At 37.0% G+C, this 22707-nt stretch overlaps 2 protein-coding genes and 1 long non-coding RNA gene across 3 annotated transcripts in view; 2 read left to right on the top strand and 1 right to left on the bottom strand.

Annotated features, from left to right (window-relative positions):
• The first annotated feature begins 5334 nt into the window (after positions 1-5334).
• mrpl53 (mitochondrial ribosomal protein L53) lies at positions 5335-15436 on the top strand. The gene is made up of 3 exons (XM_061908493.1): positions 5335-5491; positions 11031-11143; positions 15237-15436. Exons 1-3 carry the CDS (start codon positions 5397-5399, stop codon positions 15350-15352), a joined length of 324 nt encoding a protein of 107 aa, XP_061764477.1. The 5' UTR covers positions 5335-5396; the 3' UTR covers positions 15353-15436.
• Positions 15437-17046: 1610 nt separating this feature from the next.
• fabp4a (fatty acid binding protein 4a) lies at positions 17047-20673 on the top strand. Its single transcript, XM_061908492.1, has 4 exons — positions 17047-17204; positions 17354-17529; positions 17598-17699; positions 20490-20673. The coding sequence occupies exons 1-4, from the start codon at positions 17132-17134 to the stop codon at positions 20541-20543; spliced, it is 405 nt and encodes a 134-aa protein (XP_061764476.1). The 5' UTR covers positions 17047-17131; the 3' UTR covers positions 20544-20673.
• Positions 20541-22707, bottom strand: part of LOC133557743 (uncharacterized) — a 26252-nt gene continuing 24085 nt past the window's right edge. Inside the window, exons 3-4 of the long non-coding RNA XR_009807839.1 lie at positions 21132-21313; positions 20541-21027 (exon numbers count right to left, since the gene is read on the bottom strand). This is a non-coding gene — a long non-coding RNA (uncharacterized LOC133557743). The remainder of the gene's footprint in view (positions 21028-21131; positions 21314-22707) is intronic.

Raw genomic sequence — 22707 nt, 5'->3', positions numbered from 1 at the left:
TATATACAGTCGTATCTGTGTTAATAGAACCCAGTTGTAGATGGGACGCATTGTCTTTGATCTCCTTTCTAATGACTTCAATTTTCTTACTAAAGAATTGCATAAAGTCATCAGCTGAGTGGGTGGAGCTACTGGACAGGGTCCCTTGTTGGGTTAGCGATGCTACTGTACTAAACAAAAATTTAGGATAGTTTTTATTAAAGGTGGATGAGATTTGAGTAATATTTAGCTTTAGCTAAGGTAAGCATGCGTTTATAAGTTATTAAACCATCACTCCATGTTTGATGGTGCACCTCAAGTTTAGTCGTGCGCCATTTGCGTTCCAGCTTTCTACATAATAATTTCTGAGCTCTAGTTTCTTCTGTAAACCACGGGGTACGCTTTTTTGGAACCTTTTTTAACTTTAGCGGTGCTATGTTATCAATGGTTTCGCGCAGGGCGTCGTTAAAGTTGTTAGTGAGGTTATCAATAGAGCCCACATACTTTGGGAATGGTGCCATTACCGAGGGCAGTAGGCCAGCAAGAGTTGTCGTTGTGGCCGTATTAATGTTGCGGCTGCTATAGCAGTTATTATTACTATTAGTTTGACGAACATGCGTCTGAACCTCGAATTTTATAAGGTAATGATCGGACAATACTTTAGTATACGGGAGTATCGTAACTTTAAAAACGGTGATACCCCTGACAAGCACTAGGTATATCGTATTACCGTTGCGATGCGTGGGTTCATTTATTATTTGTGTAAGACCACAGCTATCAATTATAGTCAGGAGAGCTACGCACGGTGGGTCCGATGGGGTATTCATATGGATATTAAAGTCCCCCATTATGATTATGTTATCGGCGTGCGTCACTAGATCAGCAACAAACTCTGAGAATTCATTGATAAAGTCCGAATAGGGCCCTGGGGGGCGGTAGATAACAGCCAGGTGTAGAGGCAGCGGTGTGACAGACCTCATAGTAAGCACCTCAAACGATTTATATTTATTATTTATGTTAGGACTAAGGTTAAAGTTTTCGTTGTATATTAGTGTGACCCCCCCACCCCTTTTAAGGGGACGGGCAATATGCGCGTGTGTAAAGTTAGGAGGACATGCCTCATTTAGCGCAAAAACGTCGTTTGGTTTAAGCCAGGTTTCGCTGAGACCGATGAAGTTAAGATTGTTGTCTCTAATTATATCATTAACTAACAACGTTTTGGGAGACAATGATCTTATGTTTAAAAAACCTATATTATAGGTAGTGGGCTGTTTTAGGGAATTTTTTATCAAATTATCCGTAGTAGCAATATTAATAATGTTGTGTTTATTATGTGTTTATTATGCCAAAATATATTAAAGCCATAACTGTAAAAAGGAAAGTGTTCTTTTTGTTTATATAAGAACAAGCGGGAGTTTAAAAAAATAGATGAGGCAAAATAATCCTCAATAATTTTGAGATAAGCACTGACAAACACTTGGCAAATAAATGTTTTTTTAGCATATTGTACACAAATAAAGAGCTCACAAGTGTGTTCCTCTATTTAGTGCATTTTTTTTCATTGTAACTTGTACTCATAAGAGGAAGTCTATCCATCATCACAATGCTTTAACCTTTGTGTGACATATTTGTCCACTTCACTTTACAGGGAGCATCGATCACAAGTCACAGTTAAGTAGTGTAAGCAAGTAGGAAAAGTACACTTTGTGCTCACTCAGAGGCCTTTCGGGGTGAAATGCTGCGCGTAAACAATAGCTGTCCATTCTTTGATGGCCATGCACTTCATTGTGTCTCTTAATACAGTACAACTAACTGAAATAATGGCTACTGTGTGTGTAGGAAATGCTTGTCTCTCAGTGGGCCAAATGTGTCTAAATATAGCCACTCGTGGCTGTCCACTGTCCAACTGTCACAGGAAAGACACCTATGGGCATGTTGGAGTGCATGATAAGTCTGGCAACAACACATTTGTTTATCACAAGCCCTAAAAAAAAATAGAAAAGTCAAAACATAATTCTGTGGCAAGAAACACCCTACACTTAAAACCTATCTTTAAGTGGAGGAAGGGACTTCTTAACAACAACCGTGGCCATTCTTCCATTATTCTTCAACTGCAGAGAGAACCAGCCACTTTAATTAGGTACAAGCATCACAATGTCTAAGATTCAGGTTTTGGGCTTGCTGCAAAGCTGTAAGATTATGCCGATGAGCAATTCTATTTAATTGCTGCATTGAAAAATATAGTAAGGACTGAAAGAGTGGCATAAAGTCGGTCCTGCGCCTAATCTGATATTATACGAGAACACTCATTAGCTACAAACCCCCCAAAAAGCTAAGCAATTGAAAGTGTAAGACACAAAACTGTATTGTTATATAAACTGTGCTGTATTACCACAAATTGTGACCTTTAAAAAAATATATTTTGTGCTGTAAAATGTGTTGACACTCTTTCAACATTCAAAACAAGGTGAAAAAAATGCCATGCAATGTGTCACAAATAAATAATAAACATAAAATCTATATTTAAAGGCCTACTGAAACCCACTACTACCCACCACGCAATCTGATAGTTTATATATCAATGATGAAATATTAACATTGCAACACATGCCAATACGGCCTTTTTAGTTTACTAAATTGTAATTTAAAATTTCCCGGGAGTTTTTTCTTGAAAATGTCGCGTAATGATGACGTGTACGCAATACGTCACTGGTTTTTAGGAAGTATGAGCGCTGCGCACACACACAGCTAAAAGTCGTCTGCTTTAACCGCATAATTACACAGTATTTTGGAGATCTGTGTTGCAGAATCTTTTGCAAGTTGCTCAATTAATATTGGAGAAGTCAAAGTAGAAAGATGGAGTTGGGTAGCTTTAGCCTTTAGCCACACAAACACACGGTGATTCCCTTGTTTAAAATTCCTTGAGATGAAACTTTACTATGGATCAAGCAAGCATGAGTCACGACGGAATGTCAACCAGCAGGTTTCGGTGAGAAAATTGTGGTAAAAAGTCGCTTCTTACCGGAGAAAAGCTGAGCTTGTGCCGTCCATAGCTGCCGTCGACTCCCCTGAGACACTGCGCTTCAACACACCCGTGGAGACACCCTTCCGACTATCAGGTACTGTTAAACTCACTAAAACACAAGCAACACAATAGAGAGATAAGGGATTTCCCCAAATTATCCTAGTAAATGTGTCTAAAAACATCTGAATCCGTCCCAATGCAATCGCGATTTTTTTTTAAAACTTTTTTTTCTTTTTTCTTTTTCTAGTCCATCGCTCTCAATATCTTCAAACACGAATCTTTCATCCTCGCTCAAATTAATGGGGAAATTGTCGTTTTCTCGGTCCGAATAGCTGTTTTTGTTGGAGGCTCCCATTAAAAACAATGTGAATATGTGAGGAGTCATCAACATGTGACGTCATCGTCTGCGACTTCCGGTGGAGGCAGGGCTTTTCTCTTAGCACCGAAAGTTGCGAACTTTATCGTGGATGTTCTCTACTAAATCCTTTCAGCAAAAATATGGCAATATTGCGAAATTATCAAGTATGACACATAGAATGGACCTGCTATCCCTGTTTAAATAAGAAAATCTCATTTCAGAAGGCCTTTAAAATGTAACATTAAATAAAAACATATTTACACAAATAATTGATTTGTGCAAATAGCTTTCACTTATTTATTTGAAATAAATAAGTGAATAATAATAATATATATTTTTTTTTATCAGCTGTGATGAGGTGGGGACTTGTCCAGGGTGTGCAGCTAAGATAGGCTCCAGCACCCCCCGCGACCCCAAAAGGGAAAAGCGGTAGGAAATGGATGGATGGATGGATTTTTTTTTATCAGTTACATAGTCAAAATGTGGAATTAAATTGTGGTATATTAGGTAAATACGTTAAACATTGTAATGTTATGATCCAGTTTAGGAGGCTGTTCAACTTAAAAATGCTCACAAAGTACAAAGAAGAAGAATTATGAGAAAAACTTTTGAACCGTATTGAAAAGAAGATATTCTTCATCTCAGTATGTGTATTATGACTGACTTAATTCCATCCATCCATCCATCCATCCATCCATTTTCTACTGCTTGTCCCTTTCGGGGTTGCTTTTTTACTGCTTGTCCTTTTCTCAGCTGCATTCGGGCGGAAGGCGGGGTACACCCTGGACAAGTCGCCATCTCATTGCATATTATTAATGTATATATATATATCATGTATGTATGTATGTATATATATTATGTATGTAAATATATATATTGTGTATGTATGTATATATGTATATATTATGTATTATACATAATGGATGGATGGATGGACATTATATATATATATATATATATATATATATATATATATATATATATATATATATATATATAGATGGACATTATATATATATATATATATATATATATATATATATATATATATATATATATATATATATATATATATATATATATATATATATATATATAGGCTTCACGGTGGCAGAGGGGTTAGTGCATCTGCCTCACAATACGAAGTTCCTGCAGTCCTGGGTTCAAATCCAGGCTCGGGATCTTTCTGTGTGGAGTTTGCATGTTCTCCCCGTGAATGTGTGGGTTCCCTCCGGGTACTCCGGCTTCCTTCTGTGTGAATGTTGTCTGTCTATCTGTGTTGGCCCTGCGATGAGGTGGCGACTTGTCCAGGGCGTACCCCGCCTTCCGCCCAATTGTAGCTGAGATAGGCGCCAGCGCCCCCCGCGACCCCAAAAGGGAATAAGCGGTAGAAAATGGATGGATGGATATATATATATATATATATACATATATATATATATATATATATGGGGTTGCGGGGGTTGCTGGAGCCTATCTCAGCTGCGTTCGGACGGAAGGCGGTGTACACCCTGGACAAGTCGCCACCTCATCACAGGCCCAACACAGACAGACAGACAACATTCACACTCACATTCACACACTAGGGTCAATTTAGTGTTGCCAATCAACCTACCCCCAGGTGACTGACTTAATTACAGATTACAAAATTGATGTATTTCTCATCCACGGATGTCATTTTGCTATTAAAACTAGTCAGTAAATGACCGTATATAATATATTTGCAAACGCTCTGAAGTGGGAAAGGAGTAAGATTAAATAAGATTTGCTTCTTCCTACTCCCTTTCAGACATGATGTAAAGTGAAATTATATAAATTTGTGTGATATATTATGCTGAAAGTGTGTTCATGGTCGAAATAAACTAGAGAAAGAAAGAAAGAAATGAAGATAGAACAATAAAAACTGCATAAAACAACTTCTAAACAAGCATAATAAGAGACTTAAGCTTATAGTTTCCGTTTGGCGCCCTCTAGAGGCTCCACACTAGAAGCGCGCCACTATTCCTCCAGCGGAGGTCAGAGGGAGAAACAAACATGGCGGCTACCAAGAAAACGACCGTGGTGTTAAAGACGGTGAAGAAAATAGTCGCTCAGTTTTGTCCTTTTGAGTCGAACGTCCGGTCGACGCGGTAAGATATTTGTGAAGTTACTACACTGTCTTTTGTGCTGCTTCTCAAACGCAGGAACTGATAGTTTGAGTGGGAACGTTAGTCCACGGTGACGGTGATAGCATCTGGCTAACTAAGTAGCCACATTGCTATCATTCTTCTCAAATAAAGAAGGAACTTTTCAATTTAAAACATTTAGACACGCGTAGAACACTTAACACTGTAAATGTGCATGGTAACTTTTCATTTATCGAAATTATTGTTTGTTTTATAATTTCTGTATCATTTTATACACACACACTTGTATATATATATATATATACCATACCAAAAAGGGACGAGCGGTAGAAAATGCATATATATACACCCCAAAAAGGGACAAGCAGTAGAAAATGGATGTGTGTATATATATATATATATATATATATATATATATATATAAATGTGTGTGTGTGAAGTGATTTATGTTTTATATAGTGCTTTTCTCTATTGACTCAGCTCAGCGCTTTAAATAGTGAAACCTAATATCTACGTTACATTTAAACCAGTGAGGGTGACACTGGGAGCAGGTGGGTGAAGTGTCTTGCCCAAGGACTCAAAGGCAGTGACTAGGATGGTGGAAGCGGGAATCGAACCTGGAACCCTCAAGTTTCTGGCACGGGCACTCTACCAACCAAGCTATGCCGCTATATATAAAGTCAAGAAAATAAGTATTTGAACACCCTGCTATTTGGCAAGTTCTCCCACTTAGAAATCATGGGGGGGGGGGTCTGAAATGTTCACGGTAGGTGCTTGTCCACTGTATGAGAGATAACCTAATAAGAAAAATCCAGAAATCACAATCTATGATTTTTTTAAACAATTTATTCATGTGATACAGCTGAAAATAAGTATTTGAACACCTGTCCATCAGCTAGAATTCTGACCCTCAAAGACCTGTTAGTCCGCCTTTAAATGTCCTCCTCCACTCCACTGTATTATCCTGAATCAGATGCACCTGTGTGAGGTCGTTAGCTGCATAAAGACACCTGTCCACCCCATACAATCAGTAAGACCCCAACATTCAGCATGGCTAAGAGCAAAGAGCTGTCCAAAGACACCAGAGAGAAAATTGTACAACTCCACAAGGATGGAAAGAGTTCTGGAGAAATTGCCAAGCAGCTTGGTGAAAAAAGGTCCACTGTTGGAGCAATCATTATAAAATGGAAGAAGCTAAACATGACGGTCAATCTCAATCAGAGTGGAGCCCCATGCAAGATATCACCTTGTGGGGTCTCAATGATGCTAAGAAAGGTGAGGAATCAGCCCAGGACTACACGGCAGGACTTGGTCAATGACCTGAAAAGAGCTGGGACCACTGTTTCCATGGTGACTGTTGGTAATACACTAAGACGTCATGGTTTGAAATCCTGCATAGCACGGAAGGTTCCCCTGCTTAAATCAGCACATGTTAAGGCCCGTCTTAAGTTTGCCAATGACCATTTGGATGATCCAGAGGAGTCATGGGGGAAAGTTTTGAGGACAAATGAGACCAAAATTGACCTTTTTGGTCATAATTCCACTATGCGTGTTTGAAGGAAGAAGAATGATGCGTACCATTCAAAGACCACCATCCCTACTGTGAAGCATAGGGGTGGTAGCATCATGCTTTGGGGGTGCTTTTCTGCTCATGGGACAGGACGACTACTGTATTAAGGAGAGGATGACTGCAGCCATGTATTGTGAGATTTTGGCCAAAAACCTCCTTCCCTCAGTCAGATTATTAAAGATGAGTCGTGGCTGGATTTTCCAAAATGACAATGACCTAAAGTACACAGCCAGGAAAACCAAGAAGTGGCTTCGTAAGAACCATATCAAGGTTCTGGAGTGGCCTAGCCAGTCTCCAGACCTAAATCCAATTGAAAATCTTTGGAAGGAGTTGAAAGTCTGTGTTACTTAGCGACAGCCCAGAACAGAAACCTGACTGATCTTGAGAAGATCTGTGTGGAGGGTTGGGCGAAATCCCTCCTGCAGTCTGTGCAAACCTTGTAAAGAACTACAGGAAACGTTTGACCTCTGTAGTTGCAAACAAAGGTTACTCTACCAAATATTAATATTGGTGTTCAAATACTTATTTTCATATTTATCACACAAATAAATTGTTAAAAAATCATAGGTTGTGATTTCTGGATTTTTCTTTTTAGGTTATCTCTCATACAGTGGACATGCACCTACTGTGAAAATGTCAGACCCTTCCATGATTTCTAAGTGAACTTGCAAAATAACAGGCTTTTCTTGACTGTGTGTATATGGATATATATATATATATAAATATATATATATATCTTAGGTAACAGCAGAAACATTTTCTTTTATCAGGGAGAAAGAAAAGAAAGCGCAAGTTGTAAAGTTGTCACTTTTACAGTCCTCTCCTTTTCATACAACTCGTGTATTCTTGGTGCGATGGTGCATCTTGATGGTGGCTTATACGTGCTGTCACTTGTTGCGATTCGCACAATGTTTCTCAGGCCGGCATCTTCCACAACACTAATGGGCCTACAGTCTGGAACTATCCACTTTGCTATGACATTTGTTAGCTTCTCTTGCTCTCGTTTATATCTACTTATCCCAAATGCTGCATTTAACATAATCTGCCGAAGCCTGGCTCCACTTTTGCTTTGTTGAATGGTTTGCTCGCATCAACAGTGTGCTCCGGGTTAAGGGGATTTAAGACTGGAAGTACTCCTGTGATAACAAAATTCACCTTGGCAGTGGCTACAAACGACTTGGCTTCTGTCAAATCCGCCGCATGGAAGTACTTTATAATGAAGATGACCCTGTAAAAGTTCTGTTGAGTTACCCTTTTTCTCCTTGCTTGTTTTGTTTTCTTCCGCGTTCTCCTTCCTTTCCCGCAGGAGCCAGCAATAACCGCTAACAAAATAAAAGCATCTAAACAACATACGCAAATGCGCGATAAAATAATTGTTGGCGTTAATATATTGATGAGTTAACTCGAAATTAACACATTAACTTACCCACCCCTAATATAAATATATATATATATATATATATATATATATATAATGGCAAAAACACATTATGTTCAAGGTTGAATATTTGATGTGAAGTAATTAAAGCCTCAAATGCGTAAATAATTCGTAACAACATTCCATCCATTTTCTACCACTTGTCCCGTTCGGGGTCACGGGGAGTGCTGGGGCCTATCTCAGCTGGATTCAGGCGGAAGGCGGGGTACACCCTGCGACAAGTCGCCACCACATCACAGGGCCAACTAGGGCTGGGCGATATACGCGATATATCGCGGGTTTGTCTCTGTGCGATATAGAAAATGACTATATCGTAATATTTGAGTATACGTTCTCATACTTATAAGGTGCACCTTCAAGGAATGGGCTATTTTAATATTTTGTTTATATATAAGGCGCACCGCATAGAATAGATGCTACAGTAGAGGCTGGGGTTACGTTATGCAGCCGTTGGATGGAGCTGCGCCAAAGGGAATGTCAACAAAACAGTCATATAGGTCAGTCAAACTTTATTAATAGATTACAAACCAGCGTTCTGACAACTCCGTTCACTCCCAAAATGAATAAACAGCTGTTTTATTATTTTCCCCGATTCAATAAACACGTAAAAAACAGTCTGATACTGTTACGGTAAATCAAACGTTAGTGCAATCACAATATGGTAACACTCAAAATAGTGCAAAGCAATAATAAATCAATAACTCAACATTGCTCAAACGATAATGTCACACAACACAACACAAAATAAACATGTAAAGCTCACTTTACTAAGTTATTCCTCATCCACGAATCCCTCAAATTCTTCTTCTTCAGTGTTCGAATCAAACAGTTGGGCGAATACGGTATCCAAAATGCTCGGCTCCGTCTCGTCGAAGTCATTAAACGAGTCAGTGTCGCTGCTGTTATTGTTAAATTCTTTCGCTGCTGCTCTATTCCCGTCTTCTACTGTGCGACTGATCGCCTTGAGTTAAAGCTCGGCACGCCTCCAGCAGTCATATATCCCAGCTTGCACCGCGCACTTCTTCTTCTACGAGGGAAAATAAGGTAGGCGGCTGCTTACCGTAGAAGAAGAAGCGCACTTTTTCTTCTACGGGGGAAAATAAGTTAGACGGCTGATTACCGGAGTTGCGAGACTTCTTGTGGCATGTTTGATCCTGACACTGAAGTAGAAGAATTCGAGGGATTCGTGGATGAGGAATAACTTAATAAAGTGAGTTTTACATCTTTATTTTGTCTGTTGTGTTGTGTGACATTAACGTTTGAGCAACGTTGAGTTATAGATGTATTGTTATTGCTTTGCACTATTTCGAGACGATTCCTGCTTTCCTGAAATCATGTCTCTCAATAGGAGCCATTTTGGGGTCTTTACTTAAACACACAAATGGAAATGAAACGGCACGGCGGGCAGTCATATATCCCAGCATGCACCGCGCGCTTCTTCTCCTACGGGGGAAAATGAAATCGACGGCTGCTTACAGTAGTTGTGAGACCTGTTGTGACTCAATATTGGTCCATAGATAAGGCGCACTGTCAGCTTTTGAGAAAATTCTAGGTTTTTAGGTGCGCCTTATAGTGCGGAAAATACGGTATATATCGTATATCGCGATATGGCCTAAAAATATTGCAATATTAAAAAAGGCCTTATCGCCCTATCGCCCAGCCCTAGGGCCAACACAGATAGACAGACAACATTCACACACTAGGGCCAATTTAGGGTTGCCAATCAACCTATCTCCAGGTGCATGTCTTTGGAGGTGGGAGAAAGCCGGAGTACCTGGAGGGAACCCACGCAGTCATGGGGAGAACATGCAAACTCCACACAGAAAGATCTCGAGCCAAGAATTGAACCCAGGACCTTCGTATTGTCAGGGACACATACTAACCCCTGTTCCACCGTGCTGCCTTAATGCCGTAACAATATGGATTTTGATTTATTATAATTAAAAAAAATCCCATTAAGGTTTTCGGGGATCCACAATGCCCCAGTCCTAAAAGTTTTATGAATAAGTCATACATTATTTTTTTGTACTTTCAATGCTTAAATCTCCAGATAAATTTCAGATCTATCCGTCGATTATACATTTTTATTATTCGTTTAATAATTTTTTGTTTGTTTTTAATATGCCCTTTTTGTTAAAGAAAACTTAGTTTTTTATGGTAAACACACAAAATACACAATATATTCCCCCGAAAAATATTTCAAAGTGGGCTATTTAATGTGAAGTAATTGAACCCATGACTGCGTCAATATTTCAGAACAACATTGGGTTTGAGTCAATATTATTTTTTGAGCAATGACCGCTTCAGAGGAGAAAAAAAGTCTGCATTGCAACTTTCTGTTATTAGAGTCAACATTGAAACTTTTTCTTAATACTTTTCATCTGTTTGTTTTTTATTCCACTTTTCATGTAATAGTGTTTTTAATACGTGCTGCGGGTCACACTTTGTACACATATGGCTTGAACTATAGGTTTTCACTATTTGATACTGAAAAGTGTTTGTGTCTAATTGACAAAGTCTTCTTCTCCCTGCAGGGAGTTCCTGTTTTTCGTGGGCTCGGAAAAAGTCAGATCCACAAATTTTAACTGCGAGGTAATGGCAACAGTCAAACACGACCGGTCAGAACCCGTAGTGGATGTTACTTACGGTAAGTGTCATCATCGCTACGTTAGCATTGAAAACTTTAATGCTAAAATAAAGGGGGAATTTTTTTCATTTCATTGTGTACATGTGTCTTGTGACAATAAAATACATTCTATTCTAATTCAGGGTTTTTGCATGTGGCTTTTGCTTAGTCAAATAAAGGACAGATGTCATCTTTAAATGCAAAACTAATTTTAAGTTATTTTTTATTTTTACCTTTTCAACTTGCTCAAAGCTACATTTTTCAAACTAAAATATACAAAAAGAACACCACTATCAGATTTATCATTGGTGGTTTAGGATAGCAGGTTTAATAAATAAATACATGTCTATTTGTTACAATTAGAGGTATAAAGTGGATGCAGTGGCTGCCATGTACATCAGGGGCCGCATGGAGGAAAATCTATTCCCAAGTGAGTCGGACAGGTAAAATCATGGCATAATAACTTAAAAATACAACGACGCCACTTCAGATTTTTTGTTTTGTTTTACTTCGGCTCAAAATAGAACAAGCACATTGTGAAAATGTACATATCAAATGATCCTTTTGACAAAACACTTCAATTTAGTTGAAAATTCTGAGGAAAAAAATGGTGCAGTTTCAAAAACACCATGAAGAACGCAATGAACTTAGTCTTAAATCTCATTGTATCTTTAAAGCAATCAACTTTAAGTCACAGCCCATTTAAAATTGAACAAAACACAAAATAAAACAGAAATAAAAACTCTTCTATATATAAACTCCCCCATTTGTAATTTCCACATCATAATCCTGTGCTAACTCAACAAACCATACAAACTGAGGAAGAACCTATTTATTTGCCAAACAGAATTACCAGAGCAACATCCAGTAGACAGATTTAGAACTGCAGTTTCTTTCATTTAAAAATGCAGCTCAATTTTACACTTAGCAGATTGGTCTCACGGGTGGCATTGAATGTGTTCACGGCTGCATGTTTGACATCCCTGGTGTAAGGTTTAAACAGGTGAGCGACACATTCAAACACTCCAAACAGCGCCACCTGTGCCATGGCGTTGTATTATTCTGTGCATGTGCTATCCTGAATGTTTGCCTAGAACAGGGGTCGGCAACCAAAAATGTTGAAAGAGCCATATTGGACCCAAAATACAAAAACAAATCCCCCTGGAGCCGCAGAAAATTAAAAGCCATATTACATACCGATAGTGTGTCATGAAATATAAATTGAGTAATGAGGACTTAAAGGAAACTAAATGAGCTCAAATATAGCGACAAATGAGGCATAATGATGCAATATGTACATAGAGCTAGCCTAAATAGCATGTTAGCATCGATTAGCTTGCAGTGACCAAATATGTCTGATTAGCACTCCACACAATTCAATAAAATCAACAAAACTCACCTTTGTTCATTCATGCACAATGTTAAAAGTTTGGTGGACATAATGAGACAGAAAAAGAAGTGGCATAAAACATGTCTTAGAAAGTTGGAGAAAGTTATACATGTAAACAAACTACGGTGAGTTCAAGGACTGCCAAAATTAGTAGGAAAAAACAGCGCTCGCCAAATACTCAAATCAGTGAAGCATGTTTAATACAAACAGTGTGCTTTATAACAATTAGGGAGGTTTGTGTCATGTTTGTCCTCCTACAGAAACCATATTAAAACAAAAAATAAGTTTTTTCCCCTCATCCTTTTCTATTTTTCATATATTTTTGAAAAAGCTCCAGAGAGCCACTAGTGCGGCGCTAAAGAGCTGCATGCGGCTCTAGACATGTTGCCGACTCCTGGTCTAGGAAGAGGGGGGGTCACAATTATGAAACGGGAGCGCCCTTCTAGCATTACCTAAAAATTCAATAAAGTATTTTTTTTTTTTTTAAGTATTGCATAAATGTGACATACAGAACTTAATATTGTTTTTACATGAAAACAATTTTCTGTTTTCTTCAGTTTTTTATTTTTATTTTCTTTGTTTTCAGGTTTGATTTCTTACCGTTTTACTTTAATTTTTTCATTTAAATTTATGGTCACCCTCATTTATTGCCGTTAATTGGTTCTGGACATCCATCCATTTCCTACCGCTTGTCTTTTTCCGGGTTGTGGTGGTGCTGGAGCCTATTTCAGCATGACTGCAATAAATGAATTCCCGCTGAGTAGTAATCATAACTCAAATATCAGCGCATACAAAACGTGTTTACTACCTTATAAACACATTTTTCAACATTGTAAGAGTCCTCTAGAACAGTGGTCCCCAACCTTTTTGTATCCGCGGACCGGTCAACACTTAATAATTTGTCCCGCGGCCCGGGGAGTGTCCTTTTTTGTCATGAAAAGGGGAGTTTTTTTGTGGTTGGTGCAGTATTTGTAAGTGTATATTGTGTTTTTTATGTTGATTTAATAAAAAAAAAAAAAAAAATTGTTGCTATTTTTAGAATATTTGAAAAAAAATTCACGTTCCCCTTGGCATACCTTCAAGTACCCCCAGGGGTACGCGTACCCCCATTTGAGAACCACTGCTCTAGAAATTAAATAACACCCTTTAGTCTCCCTTTAACTCTTTAAATCCAATCTAGTAACGTTTCCCGAGGCTGAGCCAATTAGTGGCCACCATTCTGAACAGTGTGCTCTGATTTCCCCTCGTGGCCAATACTACTGTGGTATTGATATTTTTGTAGTTTATTTGGTTGTTTTAACGTTTTATATTGCTTTATTTCGGGCCCAAAACTTGTAGAATATGTTTGAAAAAAATATATTTTTTAAAAATACAGATGACTGTATTTGATGTTTATCTGATAAAGATGCCCCTCTTTTGGATTTCTCTTTTTAAAAATGTAAAAACATCTCCAAAATGATTTTCTCTTTTTTTTTTTTTACATTGTCAGATATATATTTATGAATACATTTTTAAAATGATTTACATCTCAATTTTTTAATCAATTTTTTATTTTTTTGTTTGTCTGGCTTGCTGTAGAACAGGGGTCAGCAACCTAAAATGTTGAAAGAGCCATATTGGTCCAAATATACAAAAACAAATCTGCCTGGAGCCGCAAAAATTCAAAAGCCATATTACATACAGATAGTGTGTCGTGAGATATAAATTGAATTAGGAGGACTTAAAGAAAAATAAATTACCTCTAATACACCTACAAATGAGGCATAATGATGCAATATGTACATAAAGCTAGCCTAAATAGCATGTTAGCATCGATTAGCTTGCAGTGACCAAATATGTCTGATTAGCACTCCACACAAGTCAATAACATCAACAAAACTCACCTATGTGCATTCATGCACAACGTTAAAAGTTTGGTGGACAAAATGAGACAGAAAAAGAAGTGGCATAAAACACGTCTTAGAAAATCGGATAAAGTTATACATGTAAACAAACTACGGTGAGTTCAAGGACCGCCAAAATTAGTAGGACAAAATGGTGCTCGCCAAATACTCAAATCAGTGAAGCATGTTTAATGTAAATAGTGTGTTTTATAACAATTAGTGAGGTTTGTGTCATGTTTGTCCTCCTACAGAAACCATATTAAAGCAAAAAATATATTTTTTATATTTTTTCCCCCTTATCTTTTTCAATTTTTCATACATATTTTTTTAAAAAGCTCCAGAGAGGCGCATGCGGCTCTAGAGGCGCGGGTTGCTGACCCCTGCTGTAGACCTGTCCCTAAAATAGTCACTTGATATCAGAGTGTTTTATTGAGTTATGTGTTGCACTGCTTAACTTCTTTTTACACCTAAAATACTGATGCCTGTTAAGAAGATTTGAAGTGTAATTACAGTTATTTTTACACTTTTATGTCCATTTAATAATGGTAAAATTACACTTGTTTCATGGTTGGTTATTAAAGTTCCATAATAGCCGTAGCTTGACATTGGAATAGACTAATTCAGTGTCCATTAATTGTATGGGAGGCATTGTGCTGGAACCTGGAAAAACCCAGCGTCCCCAAACGGCCCGTGACTTGCATTAGTAATTGTATGACCAACCATAAACATGAATGTCTGCCATAGGTGAGCGGCGCTATTGTTGCGCTTCTTGACTTTTACTCCCACTTCACTTTGGTCCTCGTTAAGATGTCAGCCATTGTTTTCTTGTGGTCTTCCTCAGTGGACGGAGAGAGGCTGGTGATGAAGGGCGCCAACCTGACCAGCGGTGAGATGCTGCAGGCTTTCCAGGCCCGCTGCACGGCCAAGGACCCCCAGGCCAAAATGGCAGCCAAATAATGACCACAATTATGCAAACTATGCAGAATCAACTTGTGTATATAATTGAATATTTATAATAAAAATTCATTTTTTTAATGATAATTGATGTATTTTCTTCTGATGCAATGCAAGTGGGTCTGCTTGTATAATGCATATGACTTCATTCCAGTAGTTTGAGGATATTTTGTAAATTGTGACCTTTAACACAACTTCTTGCATCGCACAAAGAAAGTGGAACACCTTTCACCCAGAATTCTGTAAAAAATGATGATGACTTCATATTTTGTCCGTCTGGTCCAAACATTGCATCATGACAGTAAACCTCAAATCTACTGACTTGACATCAGTAAATATGACAAAATCAGCTACAAACCAGCCAAATAATAAAGCAACCATTGTTTCGACTCCATATAAAAATTTATCATTATGCTAAATCAGGGGTCACCAACCTTTTTGCAACCAAGAACTACTTCTTGGGTACTGATTAATGCGAAGGGCTACCAGTTTGATACACACTTAAATAAATTGCCAGAAATAGCCAATTTGCTCATATATATATATATATATATGTCTGTCATTACGTCGTACATTTTTTTTTCCCTTTCACGGAAGTTTTTTTTGTAGAGAATAAATGATGAAAAAACACTTAATTGAACGGTTAAAAAGAGGAGAAACAGGAATAAAATGAAAATTAAATTTTGAAACAGTTTATCTTCAAAATTCAACCGAAAAGAAGAAGAGAAAAACTATCTAATTTTTCCTGATTAAGATTAATTTCAGAATTTTGATGACATGTTTTAAATAGGTTAAAATCCAATCTGCACTTTGTTAGAATATATAACAAATTGGACCAGGCTATATTTCTAACAAAGACAAATAATTATTTCTTCTAGATTTTCCAGACCCTGCGATGAGGTGGCGACTTATCCAGGGTGTACACCGCCTTCCGCCCGATTGTAGCTGAGATAGGCGCCAGTGCTCCCCGCGACCCCAAAAGGGAATAAGCGGTAGGAAATGGATGGATAGATTTTCCAGAACAAAAATTTTAAAAGAAATTCAAAAGACTTTGAAATAAGATTTAAATTTTAAAGATTTTTTAGATTTGCCAGAATTATTATATGGGGATTTTAATCATAAGTTTGAAGAAATATTTCACAAATATTCTTCATTGAAAAAACAGAAGCTAAAATGAAGAATTAAATCAAAATGTATTTATTATTCTTTACAATAAAAAATATTTTTACTTGAACATTGATTTAAATTGTCAGGAAAGAAGAGGAAGGAATTTAAAAGGTATAAAGGTATATGTGTTTAAAAATCCTAAAATCATTTTTAAGGTTGTATTTTTTCTCTAAAATTGTCTTTCTGAAAGCTATAAGAAGCAAAATAAATGAATTTATTTAAACAGGTGAAGACCAAGATTTTCAAATTCTATTTGAGTTTTGTCTCTCAGAATTAAAAATGTTGAGCAAAGCGAGACCAGCTTGCTAGTAAATAAATACAATTAAAAAAATAGAGGCAGCTCACTGGTAAGTGCTGCTATTTTAAGAACAACTCATCTGGTTGGTGACCCCTCTGCTAAATCAACTCTGTTAGTCTTAATACTCACTTTTTTTAGAGGAAGTGGCAAAAGATGCAAGTGCAAACTGAGAGAAAGGGGGCGGGGTTTAGCATAGCCATAAAGCGTCCTGATTGGCTAATGACTCTTGATAAATACAAAGCGCCACTCCGCTTGTGTCATTAGACTTACTTTGCACAATAAAGAGGAATATCAGCGCGGGAAAAAACACTGCAGACATGGTTGAGAAATTTGTCGGGACGTGGAGGATGGTCTCCAGCGAGAGCTTTGACGACTACATGAAAGCAATCGGTGGGTTTTCCTCTCAGACGCGCCAAACATGCACATTTGCCGGGGGATGGAACTCCATTGACAAATGTCGTCATCGGCGCACTCGCACCCAATTTTCTGCAAATTGTTGCCGTGTCACCCAATGTTTGTTTCCTTCCGTCGCTGCCCAGGTGTTGGTTTCGCCATCCGGCAAGTGGGGAATCGAACCAAGCCCAATTTGAGCGTGACGATGGACGACAAGGGCAACGTCAGCCTGAAGACGCAGAGCGCCTTCAAGACGTCCGAGATCAAGTTCAAGTTGAACGAACCTTTTGACGAAACCACCGCTGATGACAGGAAGACCAAGGTTCGAACCCGCAACCTCTGTACGCACTTGTTAATCCAATCATGCAATTTATGTCTTCTCTGCTGCAGACCGTGTTCAGCTTGGAAAATGGCAAACTGGTGCAGAAACAGAGCTGGGATGGAAAGGAGACTAGTATCGAGAGGGAAATAACGGATGGCAAATTAATAGCGGTGAGATTATTACACATCAAAATCAAATATTAGCTTCTTTTTTATGGAAGTACCCCAAAAGGGAATAAGCGGTGGAAAAAGGATGGATGGATGTATACACTGCAGTTTGCAAAACACTTTATGGCATTTTTTTTTATTAAACTAACGTTAAAATGATGAAAAAAGATCTAAATGGTACGTTTTCATGTTTATGACATTTTATGTTGCAATTTAAATGAGCAATCATTTCTTGCAAGGGAAAAGTACATCAGACATGAAAACTTGTAAAGTTATGAACTATGTAAAAATAAAAAATATATATCCAATGATGGGTTGAGAAAAAATATTTAAAAAAAATAATTAATTAGGTCCTTTTTTCTACATTTTTCTAATGATAAAAAATGTACTAATTTTAGTGCTAAAAATATTTTGAATATTTTTTTATTTACTTTAGCTAGTTTTCCTTTTTTTAAAAAAACCATACTTATAAACTGTATAGGAGAAAAACATTGAATGTAATTTGATTTAATGTAATTAATGCAATTATTGTAATTAACATTTTATTAGATAAATTCATCTGTATATTTAGAAAACTCAAATATTATCCATCCATCCATTTTCTACTGCTTATTCCCTTTTGGGGTCGCAGGGGGGGCTGGCGCCTATCTCAGCTACAATCGGGCGGAAGGCGGTGTACACTCTGGACAAGTCGCCATCTCATCGCAGGGCAAAATATTATCCTCATTACACATTTCTTATTTAGATTAGTTTTTAAAAATATATATATTTTTAAAGCAAATACAATTTGATTGTCCAGTTGTTGTTTTGTTTTTGTTTTTGTTTTTTAAAAACTTAGTTATCTTTTTAGATCATTTTTGTTATGATTTTTAAAATTTTCCAAACTTAATTCCATACTGTATTAAAATGTTTTAATATTTTTTTGTAATTTCAATAATAATTCTTCAGAGGGGGCGGTCCTCTCCAAGGTTTCTCATAGTCATCATTGTCACTGTCACCGACGTCCCACTGGGTGTGAGTTTTTCCTTGCCCTTATGTGGGCTCTACCGAGGATGTCGTTGTGGTTTGTGCAGCCCTTTGAGACACTGGTGATTTAGGGCTGTATAAATAAACATTAATTGATAATCAAACTCAATTGTATATTTAGAAACGTTTGGAATATTAATTCTTCATTTGATGTATTTTTTGGAAACTACATTATTTTAAGCAAATAAAATTGTGCAGTTCGAATACCAAAAATATTATCTACCTTTTTGAATACTTTTTCATGAATTTTAACGTTTTTAAAACAGAAAGTATTAGCCTCCCTTTATTTAATTTTAATAATAGTTTTATTAGATGATCAATTATAGCTTTAGAAAAATGTTGTATATTATCCTCTTTTCAGGTAATATTCAATCAGATTAAAAAAAAAACACAGATTTTTTTTAAAGCAAATAAAACTGAATTGTACAAATAAAAAAATGTTTTGACTTCTCAAAGTTTTTTAAAAGAAAAAAGGAGTTTCCTATCAGGTAAATTTAATAATATATTAATAGATAAATAGACTAATTTTTTTTTTTAGAAAAATCGAAAAATTGAATCTCAGTTCATGTAATTCTTGAATAAATTTTTCCCAAAATTTCGATTTTTATCAAAACAAAGTTTAATTGTAGTTTAAAAAACTAAAATTTTAGCTTCCCTTTTAGATCATTTAAAAATGATTTTTAAAATTAAAAAAATAATAATTATATGCTGTTAAAAATAAAATGTATTATTGTTATTTATTTTCAGTAATAATTTTAAATAGTCAAACTCAGTTGTATACTTCGAAAAATCAAAAATGTATTATCCTTGTTTCATCCAATTTTACTGATATTTAATAAAGTAAATAAACAGACTTTAAAACTCTTGGCTTTCCAAGTCCCACCATAAAGACCAGCATTAGCATAGTTGGCCCAAGTATTCATTAAAACAAGGCAGAGGTTTTATTTAACTGTAACATTACACACAGTTTGAGCAGTAACACTGTGTTTGAATGTAGTCAAATAAAACACTGTATTTTAATCAAGCGATTCTTTGGCGAACCGCTAGAAGGAGCCAGCGTACCACTACTGGTGCTCGCACCACAGTTTGACACATCAAAATACAAGTTTCCTTTTCAGAAAATCTTTGTTACGAGTCTTCATTTAAAAACAAATGTTATACTGTATTACAAAAATAAAACATTATTCTCCTTTTCCATCATTCCGATAGTATTTTTAATAGTAGAAATCAATTGTATTTTTTGAAAAATCTAAAATATTTAAATTTTAATGGAATTATTTAGATTTAAAAAAACAAAACTTAATTGTACAGTTTTAAAGACAAATATTAGCTTCTTTTTATATCATTCAGATTTTTTTTAATACATATATTTTGTACAACACTAAAATATATATAAATATATATATATATATATATATATATATATATATATATATATATATATATATACACACACACACACACAAAGGAAGTTTATATTTATAAAAATGTAATTTATGTAAGATATAATTACTTATATACGTTATCATTTAGATTATAATTGAACTCAATAAATAAATTGAGTAACTTATAAATGCACTTCTTTTTGCAGAATTTATATAATTTCACAAAATGACATTTCATTATTGATTTAAGAAACATGGCAACATTTTAGAAACAGCTCCCAATGTGATGCATTGTATATACTTATTTTCAGATTTTTGTTTGTTTGTGTGTGGATTAGTTTGTAGCGAAAGTCCATTAAGCGTCCTTCATTGTGTCTTGCAGAAGTGCATCATGGGAGATGTGGTGGCGGTGCGGACGTACGTAAAAGAGGCGTAACTCCTCCAGGTGCTGCCGCCAGTGGACGACAGGCTCAGTTTAATGAGACCAATAAAAGTGTTTTGTTTTTTTTGCCCCTGAATCCAAATTGTTTGCATTGGGAATCCTTGAATAAAAGTGATTTGTTAAAGCCATGTTTGTTTATTTACAAAACTGACTTCCTGGCTTTGATGTTGCAATGATTTGTCGCCATTATTTGCACCAGTTGGGAATAGTGGGCGCAGGAGAACAAAGCACTGAGCACTTTGAAAGATGATGTACGATATGTGCCGGCAGGGTCCCGGCCAGGAATGTCCACTTAATGGCATCATGCGGAGAGGTCAGCGAGGAAATGTCTCCCCCGCCTCTTCTCAGGAGGTCAAACATTTCCCATTGAGCTTGTAACTGGAAATGTGGAGAAAATTTCACCCCCGGCCCGTTTGGCCGCCGCTCAACTGGATTGTTGTGGAGGCGACTTTCCCAAGACGATGGCGGCCAGTTGGGCCTGATGTGGAAAACAGAGCAAATGGACAATAGGTAGTTGGGGACAAGGAGCGGACGTCCGCTGGCTAAACAATATTCAAGTAACTAACAAGACTGATTACTTACTTGCAAATGTGTCCAAATATTTTGGCACCAATCCGTCCTTATCTGCGTATTTTTCCACGTAGTAGATTAAAAAAGGGGTTATAGTGCAGACTTTGGACGAGTTACACAGTGTCGCATGGTTGCTGTTGGGGTGAGCCCAGGATGCAGAGATGGCGGACGACGTGCAGGTGGGACGGCCCCTCCTTAGGTATTTTTTTTTATTAAATCAACATAAAAAACACAATATACACTTACAATTAGTGCACCAACCACAAAAACCTCCCTTTTTTGTGACAAAAACGTCCCTTTTTCATGACAAAAAAAAAAAAAAAGGGGTAACACCCTACCCCCAACCCCCACCCCCCCTCCCACCCACGGGACAAATTATTAAGCGTTGACCGGTCCGCAGATACAAAAAGGTTGGGGACCACTGCCGTACAAGAAATAATGAACCAGCGTCGCCAGGAAGGCAACGCCAAGCTATATATATATATATATATATATATATATATATATATATAGATATATATATATATATATGTATACATTAATATATTTATATAAATGTATATTTATATAAATATATATCTATTTATATATATCTGTCTTAATTAGATTATCCAGAGAATAGTGCTCGATACCGTGGTAGAGCGCAATATATGTATGAGTGGGAAAAAATCACAAGACTACTTCATCTCTACAGAACTGTTTCATGAGGGGTTCCCTCAATCATCAGGAGATTTTTTTTTCTTCTTTTTTTTTTTTTTCATCATCTCCTGATGATTGAGGAAACCCCTCATGAAACAGTTCTGTAGAGATGAAATAGTCTTGTCATTTTTTCCCCACACATATACATATATATATATATATATATATATATATTCATTCTAATTAGCAGGTGAGTCCCCTATTCCTCGCACCAGTGCAGGTGTGCTCGATCAGCGCTCACAGCAGACCAAAAAAGGGAAGGAAGGAGCCTGACCTGTCATTACAGAGGGTGTTCCAATATACATTTTTCACTTCCGCCACAATGCTGATAGCGTGTCGGCCGATATTAATCTGATACCAGCACGATATAAGCAGGGATCATCCATACATTTTCTACCGCTTATTCCCTTTGGGGTCGCAGGGGGCGCTGGTGCCTATCTCAGCTACAATTGGGCAGAAGGCGGGGTACACCCTGGACAAGTCGCCACCTCATCACAGGGCCAACACAGATAGACAGACAACATTCACACTCACATTCACACACTAGGGTCAATTTAGTGTTGCCAATCACATAGAAAGATCCCGAGCCCGGGATTGAACCCCGGACTACTCAGGACCTTCATATTGTGAGGCAGACACACTAACCCCTCTTTCACCGTGCTGCCCAGCAGGGATCATACGTACTTGTATTTTGTAGTAAAGGCCTGATCAAGTGAAATTACTCAAACCGACAACAATGTCTGCAAGTATGAAAGATGATAACCTATTTATTATGGACTACTGTTGTCTTTAAATCAATGTGGCGACACCTCAAGGCAACAATAATTTGTTACGTTGAATGATGCAGACACGCTTGTTACTAGAGACTTAAGTAATATGCAACTGCAAT

This window comes from Nerophis ophidion, linkage group LG08, assembly GCF_033978795.1.
Source record: "Nerophis ophidion isolate RoL-2023_Sa linkage group LG08, RoL_Noph_v1.0, whole genome shotgun sequence".
Lineage (NCBI taxonomy): Eukaryota > Metazoa > Chordata > Actinopteri > Syngnathiformes > Syngnathidae > Nerophis > Nerophis ophidion.
This window is presented reverse-complemented; position numbering and strand designations above follow the sequence as displayed.